At 41.2% G+C, this 14,612-nt stretch overlaps 1 protein-coding gene across 5 annotated transcripts in view; it reads left to right on the forward strand.

The window, feature by feature from the left end:
• Nucleotides 1-13,802, forward strand: part of Fas1 (fasciclin 1 Fas1 domain-containing) — a 68,037-nt gene extending 54,235 nt beyond the window's left edge. For all 5 annotated transcript variants that reach the window (XM_022832601.2, XM_022832602.2, XM_022832603.2 and 2 more), the window contains 11 exons: nt 6,595-6,760; nt 7,478-7,578; nt 7,728-7,886; nt 8,090-8,160; nt 9,097-9,386; nt 9,887-10,038; nt 10,784-10,969; nt 11,212-11,356; nt 11,470-11,629; nt 11,814-12,108; nt 12,476-13,802. In XM_022832601.2, coding sequence (XP_022688336.1) covers nt 6,595-6,760; nt 7,478-7,578; nt 7,728-7,886; nt 8,090-8,160; nt 9,097-9,386; nt 9,887-10,038; nt 10,784-10,969; nt 11,212-11,356; nt 11,470-11,629; nt 11,814-12,108; nt 12,476-12,679 — 1,929 coding nt within the window. In that variant the 3' untranslated portion in view covers nt 12,680-13,802. The remainder of the gene's footprint in view (nt 1-6,594; nt 6,761-7,477; nt 7,579-7,727; nt 7,887-8,089; nt 8,161-9,096; nt 9,387-9,886; nt 10,039-10,783; nt 10,970-11,211; nt 11,357-11,469; nt 11,630-11,813; nt 12,109-12,475) is intronic.
• The last annotated feature ends 810 nt before the right edge of the window (nt 13,803-14,612 follow it).

Consider the following 14,612-nt stretch of genomic DNA (forward strand, 5'->3'; position numbering starts at 1 on the left):
AAGGATCGATAACAAAAATCAAAGCAAAAAGGTCATTGCTGTGGACGAGTTTTAGGCAGAGAACTTTACGAACTGTGCCTCCAGTTGTTAGAAAGACAACATTTTTTCTTTGGTCTTACTATGCTATGGCCTTACTGGTAGAATAAGCAGTGTAGGCTAACCTTCTAATGAGGCTCTTTTCGTGAGAGAAGGCAACACTGCTTTTGGGGGCAACAGCTCGGCCTGCCGGTCAGCGTCAGTCGCTATCAGAAGCGATGAGATAATCGTTTTTAACTCCGCCATCTCGATCCAGATCAGATTAAACCTCGTAGGCAAGACAGTGGCAAACGTATTTATCGATATATGAAAACATATAACAGAGCGGCCAAGTGCTTGATAGCAAGAGCTTTCAGAACATTTCTGTATAATAAACCTATATGCATGTACAGTCCATATCCTCGAGTATACCTATCTCGTCAATAGCTTAGGTAAGATAATTATGATGGTGTAGCATGCCACCCAGTTCTGAAACGGTAACGTTCTATCAGTGCTTGAACGTCGGCCGTCGACAATACAATATTCTGGTTTGTTAGTAAACCTGTTGTTGCCACTCTGACTCGGTTGTTCCCAAATGTGCACGTACAAAAAAGGGGCACAAGTACCTGTATGTCGCTCCTCTGCAGGCCGATACCTGTTTTCACATTCATTCGGATGATCGTACGCCCGATAACTGGACTCGCCTCAAAAGACGGCGATTTATTCCCGCATGGGAATTCTTCTAGCTGGCGGATAAAATCTGTCGCTTTTCATCCGAAGAAAAATGCGGTCCTTAGTAACTTCCCTGCACATATTATATATTATGGATAGTGCCTATCCGGAGCGTTTGATCTTAATAGGATCAATGCGATAAGTTACTGTTTGTTCAAGCCGTAATAAGAGAAGGCAAACCAAACTGCCAGCTTTAGAAGACGCGCTCCCCGTTTCAGAGCTGAAACGAAACTGATGATGCCGAATATTTAAAGCAGTATAGCCCTGCGTTTTGTGAAAGTTGTACAAACAATACGTTTGGGTTGAACCAAGACATTATACTATCTATGTTTATTCTTTTTTTTCCGGCTTGTAAAGTTAGTAGTAACACTAGGTTTCCCGTTTAGAATACAGGTGGACTCACCTCAACGAAGGAATTGCACATGTCTATATTTAATACACAACGATATCGCTGTACTTTCAGCTGTGAAGCCATTTTGTTATAAATTCAATTGCATTTTCTACAGGTGAGGCCAAAGCAGCGCTTTTTTTTCATAATTTTAACAAAGATCAGCTTTTATCGAATATATTCCCGCGGGACGAACTCCTCTACCAAAGTTGTTTTTTGCCCGAAATTAACGGCGAATTTTATCGCAAATATTCTGTGCGGCTCCTGAAAAATCCGAGAAATTCTTCTGTAGAGTATTCCGAACAATCATCAATAGGATTTAAATCTAAAAGGCTCGAAAACCCATCGAACGGCCGTTTTGGATTTGTCTTGACTTGTTTTTGTAACCAAGTACCGGACCGGTTGTTTTGAAGGGCAGGGTTTCGATGTGAGAGTTGTCTAGATAGGGTTACACGGTTAATCTTTCTAGGATTTTTTTGCACCTTTTGTTCTCGTTAAGCATTTTTGGGTCTTTGGCTTGCTATCGGGCCAAAAGTATACTCCGCTGGTGTTTTTTGTATGTATTTTGATATCGCTAGAATTATTAAGATATATTTTAAAATAGTCAACTGACTGTGCTAGTTCCTGGACTGGAACTATGATCGCAGTGAAGGATAGTTATATAGAACAAACATGACAGTTAGAAATAGCACGTAACAGACGTTGTTCAGAACGCTATAAATAGAAAAAAAGATCAGATTAAGATGCCGCACTATGTGCGCTCCATATACACACATGCTGGAAGGATTAGATTATGTCACACTAGTTAATATGTATGTATATTTAATATTTAAATAGCAAAATAATTTATGTAAAATTCATTTATCCTTCTACCGTGGATATTCGAAATTGTTACCGTTCTGATCAGCAGACGAGTGATAACTGGGGACTATCAATCCAAAAACCTCAACAAACATTTCATTTGGTCATATACTTTAATTGCGTGTTTAAATTTCTCTCTTTGTCGTTGCCGTCGGGGCATAGACGTTACATTCCCCCACAAAATTAGCGTCAGCTGTCGAAAACGAACGAAATATTCTGCAGGACTTCTTCCTGCAACCCATCGGCGTTTTCTATAGAATTTGCTCTTATATCACATGATACGCGACGGCACACAGGTACTCTGTCCTGTTTTAAATAAAAGTCGCAATATTTGCCAAGATCCTCCCGAATGCGTGGGAAAATAGAATCTTTATAGGAAAATAGTAATTGGCATCAGTCAATATGCTATCGACAAGAGGAGTCGAGAGGCCGCAAGTAAACCGTTCTTGCGTAACATATGGATTTATATAGTAGCCTAGTAGATATAATTGTCTCGATTATTTGTGCTATGAAATTTGCCAAGAATCGTCCTGGATAATTGTGCGTTTCGTCCATATTTTTCCACGTGAAATTGTTTCATCAGCTTCGAATCGCCGTCATCGATAGAAGGTACTATTCAAAAACGTTGGCGGCATCCCTTGGAGCCCCTTCATTTGTATTGTTCTATATATCGACATACACACACACCAGGAATTAGCGTTGTACTCAATGGCGTCCTTGTTTAATTGGGTTTGTGATGATAAATAAATCACTACTACTGCAACAGCTCGTCGAAAGTACCAGCGGGGGAGCAGAGCCCGAGCGCTTTAGCACAACACCGAAACGCTTCTGTTAGCGTTTCGTTCTTGTCCGTACCTCTATCCTGTATATAATATATATAATATTTACTCCAGTATATAATATACCGTACCTATCGAGATAACGTTGACATGACGCTTGCTACTCCAGCTCAATGACCTTATAATATGGCTTGCATCGCCACCTAAAGACCAGAAAGCCAATGAATCGAACTGATACTGAATTGCGTTAACGACAGAGCGCCGAAGTAATCGAAGAGGGAGCTAGTGTAGCAAAGCTAACGTACTTACGCCGTTACTAACTGCGTCTACGGGTAAACCAACGGAATTTTAATGTAAATTTGAAATAAATAAAAGATTATAATGAGTCATATAAAAAAATTATATTATACATATTTCACATCACATAAGCTAGGCCTCGAGTAGATAATTGGGCAGTCGTGCAGCCCTGCTTCATAGCGGTGTCTAAGCCGAATTCTGAGGCAGGATATCGGCATAGTGACTAGTGCACCGACTCGCCCGCTACACACAGTAAACAAGATAGGAAGGGGCATTATAATGAACGGACGTTGTGTTTGGTAAGATTCCGACCCTGCTCACCATTGTCACCGATCTGTCTGTGATGGTCATGCTGATGATGGTAATAGCAGAGGTGGTGGAAAAGGTAAATACAATTGTTGTAATAACTGATTTTTCACGTATACGCTATGACCCACCGTCGGATGAGAACTACGGTCTGTTGCTTCCCTTTCCCAGTTTCTATTCGGCTCATTATGGAGAACAGCACCGAAAAGCAAATGTATGGACGTCTCAGTTTTGCGTACCACACTTATTTCTATAGTACCTATAAGCTTGTATTTAGATACAATAGACGTTCGGTTTCCTTAAAATGGAACTTACATGCTGTAAAAATGATGCTTCGTGACTTTGCATAGTATAAACGCAGATCGTGTTTAAAGAATAGACAAACGTTTGCAACTATTGGAACCATATGTAGCTAAAGTAAAAACAGGAGCTGAAATCTATAGCTTGTTCTTAAACAGCTATGGACGCTTCACCGCCGCTAGTTATTTTCAAGAAACGACTTGATTAACTTAGATAGTAGTTCGTAAAATGTATCTACATAAGAGATAAAACGTTTATTTCCTATCTGATAAAACGAGAATTCGGCGAAGGCGAACATTAGTATCATCACTCTAACCCGACGGAACGGAGAGCGTCTGGGACTCGTTTCTTTACTTACGGAACATAAACAGAATTAGGGACTGTTTCTAATGCTGATGTTATGTAATGCTCGACACACTTTGCCCGTACGTCGTCACTGCGAAGCACTTCATGGCTTTCGTTTGTTTATCTCACGCAAAAATAATACTAAAGTTTCCCGTAGTTCTCACTGCAACATTGGTCTTGTTTCAGTACAGCAGATCATCGTGGAATGGACGAAATGGTCAAATGAAAAAGTAGAGCACTCAAGAGTCCGTGATTGTGCCCTTTCACTAGAAGGAAGTGACGCAGTAATGGGGTAAAGACATAAACATATTTTGCCAACCCCATTTAATGCAGGTCATTAGGGCATCTGCTATTTGTAACGTATTTGCCCGCTAATCTTAGGGAGTTTGAACAACAGCCGTTCGCCTAATGGAATTATACCTAATGAGTTAATACCGGACGCAAAACTCGAAACGTAGAAAGCTCCTTCTACTATGCTGACGAGGCTTGTAGCTCCTGGAGACATTTAAGAAGTAATTATTCAAGAATCACGTACATCTTTCTCAAAACCTCCTCTGAGGAAGAAGGGACACTCGCAGGCAAAGGCCATACACGAAATAGGACAAGACACGTAGTAACACAGCAACGGAGAAAAAATCAATTGGCGGCGTTCAGAACGATTTTCTTAGTTCTGTTTAGCCGTCAACGAGGAAAACACCACTAGGCCACAGATTGTTTAAAAGGACCTCGGATACATGTCATATGTCGTAAAAAAAGGACAGATGTTTCCTGACGACAAAACATTTGATCGGTGTCGTTTGCTTCTTAGTTTAGATAGAGAAACTTACCTTCCTAGATGCTTCTCTGACGAAGAAATACTTAGCATTAATGCGAAAATGAATCGAGAAGGTGGTGGCCGGCTTGCTCATGAGTGACGCAGGGGATGTGCCTGCTGTGAGTGAAGACATTTTTTCTACTGAAGCATTATCGATTTTCACCTAGATACAGCCTTAGAATGGTACGCGGTCCGTATATTAGGTTGTCCAGAGCTACTGAACGGATCGAGAGAATAGTTCTCAATCCGTACAAGCAAAGATGACATTCTGCTATTTGCTAGATACGCTTCTTTTAATCTTTCATAGATTGAGAGTTTTCGAACAATTATATACTTGTGGTACGTATTATCCAACCTAATCTCGCTGCAGAGGGCCTGTTTGAGAGAATCGACAGAACAATAGGCTACGTTACTTGTCGACTCTCTAAAGCGCGGAAGCAATTGTAACTGTTCCTTTATATTGGACGCTATTCTTTCGCTTGATCCTTCCCCAATATGCTACGACGATGCAGGCTATCGCCTACCTTGGCTATAAAAACGGTACATTTCAGATGGGTTCTTCGCTGGTGATAGTACCGCAAATAAGAAATTTCAAATGCATTAGAAGATTTCATTTCTACTGGACTTTTTTTTTGCGAAAAACCCACTTTGTGGCTTCTTTCGTTTCCGCCGGAAGGATTCCCGGAATCCCGTTTTGAGCCGATAAAGAGCTCATTGTTTATGCTTTGTTTCGCTAAAAATTATTTATTCATTTGAGCCTCGCTAGAATAGTTACGTTCCCTTTAGTCCAAAGCCTCCCAAATTTTATTATGAAAATGTTTTTATTTCTAGCGAACTGTTGCTCTACTGAGATGCTTCTTGTCCAGTATTTTTGAACTAGTTGTACCACAGCTTTCATCTTCAAGAAAGACAAAGACTAATCACTAAACGTTAATTCTTAGCATTAGAAGATACCTTTAGCTTTAAACCGACTATCCTCTAACCGCATTAGACGACAACCAAAGATTTGATATCAATATCTATCTCATTTTATCTACTAATAGTACGCGGTCAAAAAGTTCCAGACAAGTTATGTAGGTAAAAGTACTGCTGGTTAATGAACATGGCGGCGTTTGCGTCCATGATAGGCTCATGGGCACTCTTGTCCATCTTGGTACGCTGGCAATACAACTGGATCTGCATACATGGCTGGCGCTACATTCGTTCACGTAGTTCAGTAGTGTTCTTTTTTTGGTTTGGAAGCTATCTGAAGCACTAATTAATCGCCTAGAGCCCCACCCGAGCAGTGTTTGTGTGTGAAGTCAGTGTGGGATTTGATGCTTAGGCTGTTGCCATCGTGTGTAGGTAGCTATTGCTTTCCAGTGAACAGAATGCGATGATACCACTTATTCGTCATTTATTTGGTTTCGTGTCAAAACGTTTGTCTGGCCGGATTTTGATCACCCCACGACCCCGGTTCTAGTCGTGCCATATTTTTCTGAAGCGGACGTATGCCTTCTACAACGTCTGACGGTCCGATTTAGAAGTCAGATCATGATCACTCGACCGACATCAGTTGTATTTCTAGTTTTTTTAGTAATAAATAAGAATTTAAAGAGATATTCTCGTAATATTAGCTGTTTTATTATGCAATAGCACCGATTTTAATTACATGGCTACTTGATCCATGTTTAACTAGTCGTCATACGTATACCTATACTCTATGAACAACAGGATATTAATGATGCCTTGTCGGCCTGCTCTTGTTTTTACTGCAGTTCCGAGATCGGGTGAGCGGCGTTTCATGGTTGAGTTTTCTCGAAGAAGAGGGCAAGATAACGATATTTGCACCCACGAACGTGGCCATCGATAAGTTTGACAGGAACAAGTTCGATAAACTCAGCGGCGATGACTCCAAGAAGCCATGGCTACGCAACTTTTTCGGTAGGCGCTTAATAACATAGGAATCGATCAGTCAAATGACAGTGAATTAACTGATGGTAATAACTCACGCTTAGCACGCAAGAGAGGCTCACATGGAGCTCTTAGCAGGTATAAGCATATCTGTATATATGTTGCTTTACTTTTCCTTCTTCATCTCAAAACTGCTCCCTGGATTTTTTTTGTACTACACTCTATTCATCACACATATAATATAGGAATCTACCCTAGCGTCCGATGTTACATTATAATAGATATTCACCGTTCACAGTTATTTCGATCGAGCTCAGCAATCAAACTTCGAATGAAGGGTTTCTAAATAAACGAGGGTCTAGAGCAACCAAATATACCGCCTACATGTACTTCGCAATGAAGAGAAGGATTCAAATGTGGCGTTATGTGCCGTACCAGCCATGGAACGGAAAGGGTCATGAGCGCTGTAGCCAACACAACGAAAGGGACTTCGTAGAGATCATGAGAGAAAATACGCTGAAGACACCGAAAAACGAAGGAATATAATTCGATTAAAATTATGATGAAACGCTGTGAATTACCATCGAAACAGTATCTTTGCCCACGGTCATGCCCCAACGGATGCATGCATCCAAAAGATCACCACGAGCTACTGCCAGCTTTGCATATTTTTGTTGCTATCGCTAGATGATGTTAATGGAAAAAGGAACATTTCAGTTACGAATTATATCTGTGTGCCCATTTCAGTTCAAGTGAGAATACAACCAAAGGAGCTTCCCAATGAGCAGTCGTCGTTTGCCAAAGGCGCCCCAAAGCTTTTCTTCAGCCATTACAAAGAGGACCCTTCGGTTGGTACAAAGTTCATTTGAAGTTAGTGTCGATACTTCAAAAGCAATAGTCACGTTTAGGCGTAGCAACTACCTCGACGTGTTGGGACGTGTGCACATGTATGATAAGTGGCCTGTATTGACAGCGAATGTTGTCTTTATCCTTCCAGCGGTTCTACGTGAATGAGGCGTTGGTCATTCGTAAATCTCCCGGATCGACTGAAAGCATTACCGTCTATCTAATTGATATTGTACCAAATTTTTCTACGTTCGAAAACTCGTTTCCAAGCGCCGACGAAGTTCTGCAAAATACCGACAAGATTGCTGAGGTTAGTAAAAGACGACAAGTTTTACTTTGTATAAAAACAGCCGTCCAGTTCGATTTGTCTAGCGGTGGAGTAGCTTTAACGAAGGGACGGCAGTGTCTTAGAAGAATATTTGATGTACAAATAATCCTTTATTAAACATGTCTGCCTTGTTCTCCACCTATATCCAGTTAAAACTAAGCTGTTGGATGCGTTGCTGGTTTCAGTTAAAAGGAATTACGGTTCTGGGCTTCCGGGGGCGAGTAAATTATTTCGGAGTACGCGACAGTTTCGGCAGGTACTTACAGATGCATTCGACTCTGACCGGCGCAGATCACTCACTCTTTGCCCGTTTTATTCATCAAATAGGCAGACAGTGGAAGATAACATACAAAAATGGATAGCGTACTAACACATACAACTTTTTTCGCCCTAATTTCTAACACACTTTATAATGAAACATACTTCATTCCGTGCAGATCTTCACGGATGTTTAAGAACTAATGTGTAACAAAATGCCACTTAGTAGTGATACATTCAGGGACGGAACCTTTCCATTGGAGTCTATGGGTGTGACACTTCCTTTTGACAGAGACAATGATGTTACCGGGGTACTGTCAAATATTCAGCATTTTTGAGATGTGATTCGAGCTCTTAGATTATTGCAGCTAAAATTTACAATCTACGGCTTATTTAAGGCGGGTAATCGGGATACAGAAAGCAAACTAAAGAACATCTTTTTTGTCCAAGAAGAAAGCTGTCTTTGAGAGCCCATGTTTGGGGCATTTAATAGCTGCTTTATCATTGTCCGGCAAAACTTTATGAAGTACACAATTTGTGTCCTTCGGTGCACCTAGGTTGGCAATAAATCACAGAACTACAGGGGCAGTATTTTTTTTTTCTATTCCTTTTGAATAACTGACTTTGTAACATTAAATCATTAGCCTATTGAATCTCACCTTGTGGGGCTCATGAACCAAGGATACAGATGCTCCTTTTTCTAAATAATAACTTGATGTGGTTAGAAAAATCTATTTATTATCCAGTATCAAAGCGATTGTCACATAGGTGTAATTTTATTGTTGCCAATGATTGTTCTCAACGGTAACGTTCGACTTATCGTCGAAGAAATTAAGACGAAAGTTTGACGTCGGCCGATTATTGGTTGCGTATACAAACTGCCAAAACTGAGATAATGTCTAATGTATACAATCGATTCTACTGTGTTTTAAAGCGCAACCCCGTCAACGTTCTTTATACCCATTGGGAACTTCCCTATCCCCGCTTTGTCTAAAAACCTCGTCCTGGCTCACGTGATCCCCGGGCGCGTCTTGTTTACTACCCAGTTTGGTAATGACCACTACCCAACATTATCTTCGACCTCCGAAGAAAATACACAAGGGGCTCGAATCGAAGTTTCTCTTGTGAATGAGACGATCGCTGACCTCACTGGTGCAGGAGATCACCATGACAATCACTTCCATTACCCCCGGCACTACGAAGCTCAACCTCCAGCCTACATCCGTAAGTGCGCGACAAAATTGCTTTCTAACCATGGTGCTACCATCGCTCCCGAAATCATGCACGTAGATCATTCACACACAGATGCTCTCCTGCATAATGCCATCGATCCGTATGAATCAATCAACCGTAAACGCTAGGTTCATGTACGTGCCTGATCTAATATTCTCATCTCTTGTTAATATATATGATAGAACAAATAGAAATTTTCCCATATTTATTAACTATAAAACAATTTCTTAACATCTTTGTTTTCTATGTCTTATGGATTTATCGTAGCGCAGGACCAGCCGTTCTGTCAGAACGCGTTATGCTAACAATAGGCTAGATAATTAAATTAGGGCTGTCGATAATTTCCAAAGCTCAAGCTTATTCCACCCGTGGTTGCTCGCTGTCACCAGTATCAAACAATGAATTTTTTGCGTTTTTTTTTCCAACTTTTGCCATTATCTGGCACTGAAAAATGCATTTCATTGTTTTTAACTTCTGTTTATACATTTCAGTTCTTATCAAGAGCACCCAGAAAGGGCCGGCAAGCATAGGTTCAGTACTTTCTCGTATCATCCTGGCTAACGTACCCGTATCCAATGGGGTAATCCATTTTATAAACTCACCTCTGGGCCTCATCACACAATCCGTTGTTTCCTATATACAGGTAATGAATTGTACATGAAGCTATTGTAAACTATTCATATCTGTCTGGGCATATATATATATATATATATATACATTGTAGGAAACAAGGAGACGTGCTTATTTAGAAAGATAATCAATTGAGACAGGAGCCGCCGAGAAAAATGTTATCATTTCTAAATACGCAGACTATATTTTAATTGAACCCATGAGTAAAGCGAAAAAAAGATCCGCGAAAAAAAATTACGCTGATACGTGAAGGTTTGTTGACGTAAAAATCTTCTATCTTATTTGAATTTTGAGCGTCTAAAAGACTAATAGAGATTCGAGAATCTGCTGGTAAGAAATGCAGTGATGACCCAACGGATACTGTCTACAAATTTTTGCATTATTCTCGCATTAACTGGAGAATCATCAGAAGCAGCCTTCTTAAGTAAATTGATTCATCAGGTTTTTAATCTAATCCTCCTCGAATTCTGGATGTGGCTAAATTCGACAGTTAAAATGTTTATAATTTTGGTGGGACTTATTGCGCGACGACATTCGGTAGCAACTGATATTTACGCATATCCCCAGTACAAACTTCCTGTGATGATCCGTTCCTTAAATTCCGCCAAGAGTATGTTTCAAAGCTTGTCCGCGATATAGTCCGGTTACTGCATTGTTAGAGAAGTCCCTGTATAGCGATATGCAGCCTCTTAAATAGCGACATTAAGCTATAAAAAAAATAAGTGTATACGTACTGGCATCTGCATATACATTTGCAGGATCCTAAGCACAATATGAATCGTTTCAACTTGTTCACGGACATCCTGAAGCAATCTCCTCAGTTCATGGCGGAACTCAACGAAAAAAAGTCACAGACCCTTTTCGTGCCCACGAATCAGGCAGTCAGCGTCCTACCAAACGATGTCTGGACCCAGTACAAATCTAATAAAACCGAACTCTTTAAGGTGAATATTTCATCACAAAACAATCGAACCGTCACACGAGGTGGCAAGCAACAGAGCAAGTATATGCACAGAGCAATAATAAGAAGCTGCTGCGCTCACTTAAATTTTGCCTAAGAAATTAAACATTTTCCTCATTTCAAATGCAGAAGTAATAGCCAAATACGATAGCATAGCTCGAAATGGACGCTGCTAACAGGACAACCTGTTGACCTGTAATGTATGATGTTTTTCGTTTCGGATAGTTGTTACGCTACCATTTGGTACCGCAACGTACGCTGACGGAGGAAGGTCTCGCACGATCCGGTGCAGAAACCGCCACGTCGGCTGCAGGAGTTCCGTTGGTGCTGCGTCGAGTCCAGTGCACCACCGGCTGTGCCTACAATTCAGGTCGTGACATTCACCCTTGGCATCTATGTCCCCAGTGATCTATTTGTCTAGCCCTGGTTACCTAGGTCCACACTGTCTGTCCTAAAATATACGTGTATACGTTATCATTACAGGCACTCGTAGTGAGCTGGTGGTAGAATGCGCCGGAGTGAACGGATCGGTTGTCAGCGCGAATATCGCCGCTACGGACGGCGTTATTCATCTTGTGGATCGCGTGCTGGGAGCTCCCTCGCATTCGCTTGGATGGAAGCTGCAGAAGGAAGAATCCCTCACGTGCGTCAAATAGATACGATAACATTAACAGCGCAGTAACGGTGACGGATAGAATATTTTTTTATTCTGTGAAATAAAGCTGCACATTCTCCAACGGATTCTTGGGAAAGCACATGAAACAGCGTCGCCTGCATTCTGCTCTAAATCTGTCTGCTTTTATATTTTACTTTTATTGAATTTCCAGTACGACGCAGGTAGTAGCAACTAAAGGACTCTGGAATAAGGTACTGGACCAGCCGACCAGCCGCTTCACATTAATGGCCCCCGATAACAGAGCGTGGCAGCGAGTCAACGAGAACTACCCCTCGGAATACAAGCGACTCGTGCAGCTGCCCAGTGAAGCTCACGTTCAGGCCGCCAGAGTTATGGACCGACACCTTGCCGAAGGAGAATTTACCCGTGACGATTTGACAAAAATGTCCGGAATTAAGATGCGCAATGGTGAAACCATAGATATCGAACGATTGCCAGGAGATCAGGTAAGTCGATTAAAGGACAGGTGACGACCAGCTTCGGCGGGCGTTCAGCTGATGAGATAGCCGAGAGTCACCTGAATCAACTGCGATTATACTATCGTCACTGTTAGCCGATCAACTGCGAGTCAATTCTGATGCTGAACGTTTCGAAATAAAGCTGCTCTGTACAGCAATAGGCCTTTGACGGTGTTAGAACTTCTTAGAAATCCGCCAAAGAATGTTTGAGATTGAGGATTTTTGAATTCAAACTTGTCGGTTGAGCTGAGTCAAATTTCGAAAAGCTGTTCAATGTGCCCTACTCTCAATCTCGTTAACTGGCTAGAGCGTTAACTAGCTTATTTGTGTTCTGTAATATTCCTCGATCAAGTAGATGCGGCTGAAATGGAACGGGGACATTTGCAATTTCGTCCGCAACGACTTACAAGCAACGAACGGCGTTATTCATATAATTGACTGCGTCATGATGACGCGTCGGGACCTGATCGCCTCGTCTGCTCCTCAAGTAAACTCAGCCGGAAACGTTCTCCTGATGATCGCTCCGTTGCTGCTAGCAATCTTTGCTGCCAGAACTTAACGACTCACTTCATCCTAACGAAACACAGTTACCATACATCAGTAGATCAGTGAATTAATTAATCATCCGTGCGGTCATTGTGGGATTTCGTTGGAGATTCATAAGAGATGAACACTTTCCAAGTGTGATGCCTCCGTGAAGTTAGTGTATATGATAGATTGTGTTGCTTTGACGATAGCAATGAAAAGCTGGAGAGTGCCGCGCCCGTTGTCGCAACTATCTCGACCATTAACATTCAACGCTTTCTTACCCATACGTTACGCAACTCAATCACGGTTATTCAGGAAGACGGTGCCTGATATCGACTAGTTGCGTAATCAATACTTCTTCGAGTACACTCACAATAGGTTTAGAGAAACTAAAAACTTTCACAAGAGCCATTGTTTATCTCAGATTTTTGGGCTGTTTCGTTGATTTGCCGGGTATGGAGCGATTCCTCTGATTGGAAAAACCAGGTCAACATCTAGAATATAATCATAACAAAAGGATGCTCTCCAAAACTATGTCCATGTGAAGAAGTTCGCTAGTGCTAATATTCGACAAGGGTGTCGCAGTTCCGTAACGCGTTGACAGCTTGTGATTGCCTGATTCATTGATGCTAATCTATTAACCCTGACGAACAACAGCGAAATAGGCATACGTGTGACCTGTAGGAACGAACCTAAAATAGGCAGAGCTGCCGTATCAAATAGAAAGGCTAGGCCTTTGGGTAAAAACGTGACCGTGACTAACGAAACAGCAGATCTAAGAGTCATATAGGTGCTACCCAAGCGCCCATCCGTTAGCGAAGAAGAAAACGTACGTTGTCTATGGTAACTATCACGAGTTGTGATATTTCGTTAAACTCAACATCAGCTGAGGATCGTCTGAAGCCGAATGCTTCTTTAAAAGCAGGAACAACATGGTATGAATGCAGAAGCAGGGAGAAGCAATTGACCCATTACAACTGTGCAACGACACCGAAAGTTCGAGGTGGCTGCTGGAAAAGCTAAAGGACGGAGTATGAGATGTTAGGTAAAACCTACCTGATACTTTTAATGACTCTAGCGAAGAACAGCCCTTTCGAGTACCGCTTCTTTTAATTGCCTTATCCAGTAGTCAAGAAGAGAACAACATAAGAAAAGAGAGGAAAAAATCATATTGGGCGCCGTCAGGCTTATAAGACGCGCAGTCTAAGTACATTTCATATGGTCTTCTAAACGGGTAGGAAATCTTACAATGGACAATAATAGCAAAACTTGGCCGAACGGTCTTCAAGAGCGATGCTTACCGGCCATACGTAAAGATACGTCGGCCAGAGAAATTTCTATACTGGTGGCTTGATAGTAAATGGCGACTTGAAATGTCAGAAGTTGGGAACGAGCAGTTGAAACTTAGGGTTTTGGCTATCTACAGAGCAAACGCTCTTAGATAACTTATATTCCCTAACCTAACAGTTATTTAAGATTATTATTATTAATTATATTACATTAATAAAAACAGATTATTAATATTCTTATTATAGTAAAGCAATCATAAAGGGACCGAGAGACCAACATGTTGTTAAAGATACAATTAAAATCTATTTCGAGAAGTATAGTATATTTGGTACAGATACTGCTATGGTAGCTACGAATGGCTATCGTATACCGTCTGGACAAGATTTAAGAACGTTCCCTTACATTTATCGTCAACAACAAGAATTGCCCGCAAAGTTACCTAATGATGAGATATCTGCCCACCGCCGGGACGGAGGTTCTCAACTGTAGAATAACTATCGACTAACATTAAATAGTAAATTGATTAAAAAATCCTCATTTAATGGGGCTTACGATTAATTTTTAGAAGTCCTATAGATAAAAAGGGGAATGGTAACAAAATTATTATTATACCTCTAAAAATCACTACACTTCCATCACCTATCGCTACTGTGCTATCGCGATTGAGGCAAATG

This window comes from Varroa jacobsoni, unplaced genomic scaffold, assembly GCF_002532875.2.
Source record: "Varroa jacobsoni isolate VJ856 unplaced genomic scaffold, vjacob_1.0 scaffold_400, whole genome shotgun sequence".
NCBI lineage: Eukaryota > Metazoa > Arthropoda > Arachnida > Mesostigmata > Varroidae > Varroa > Varroa jacobsoni.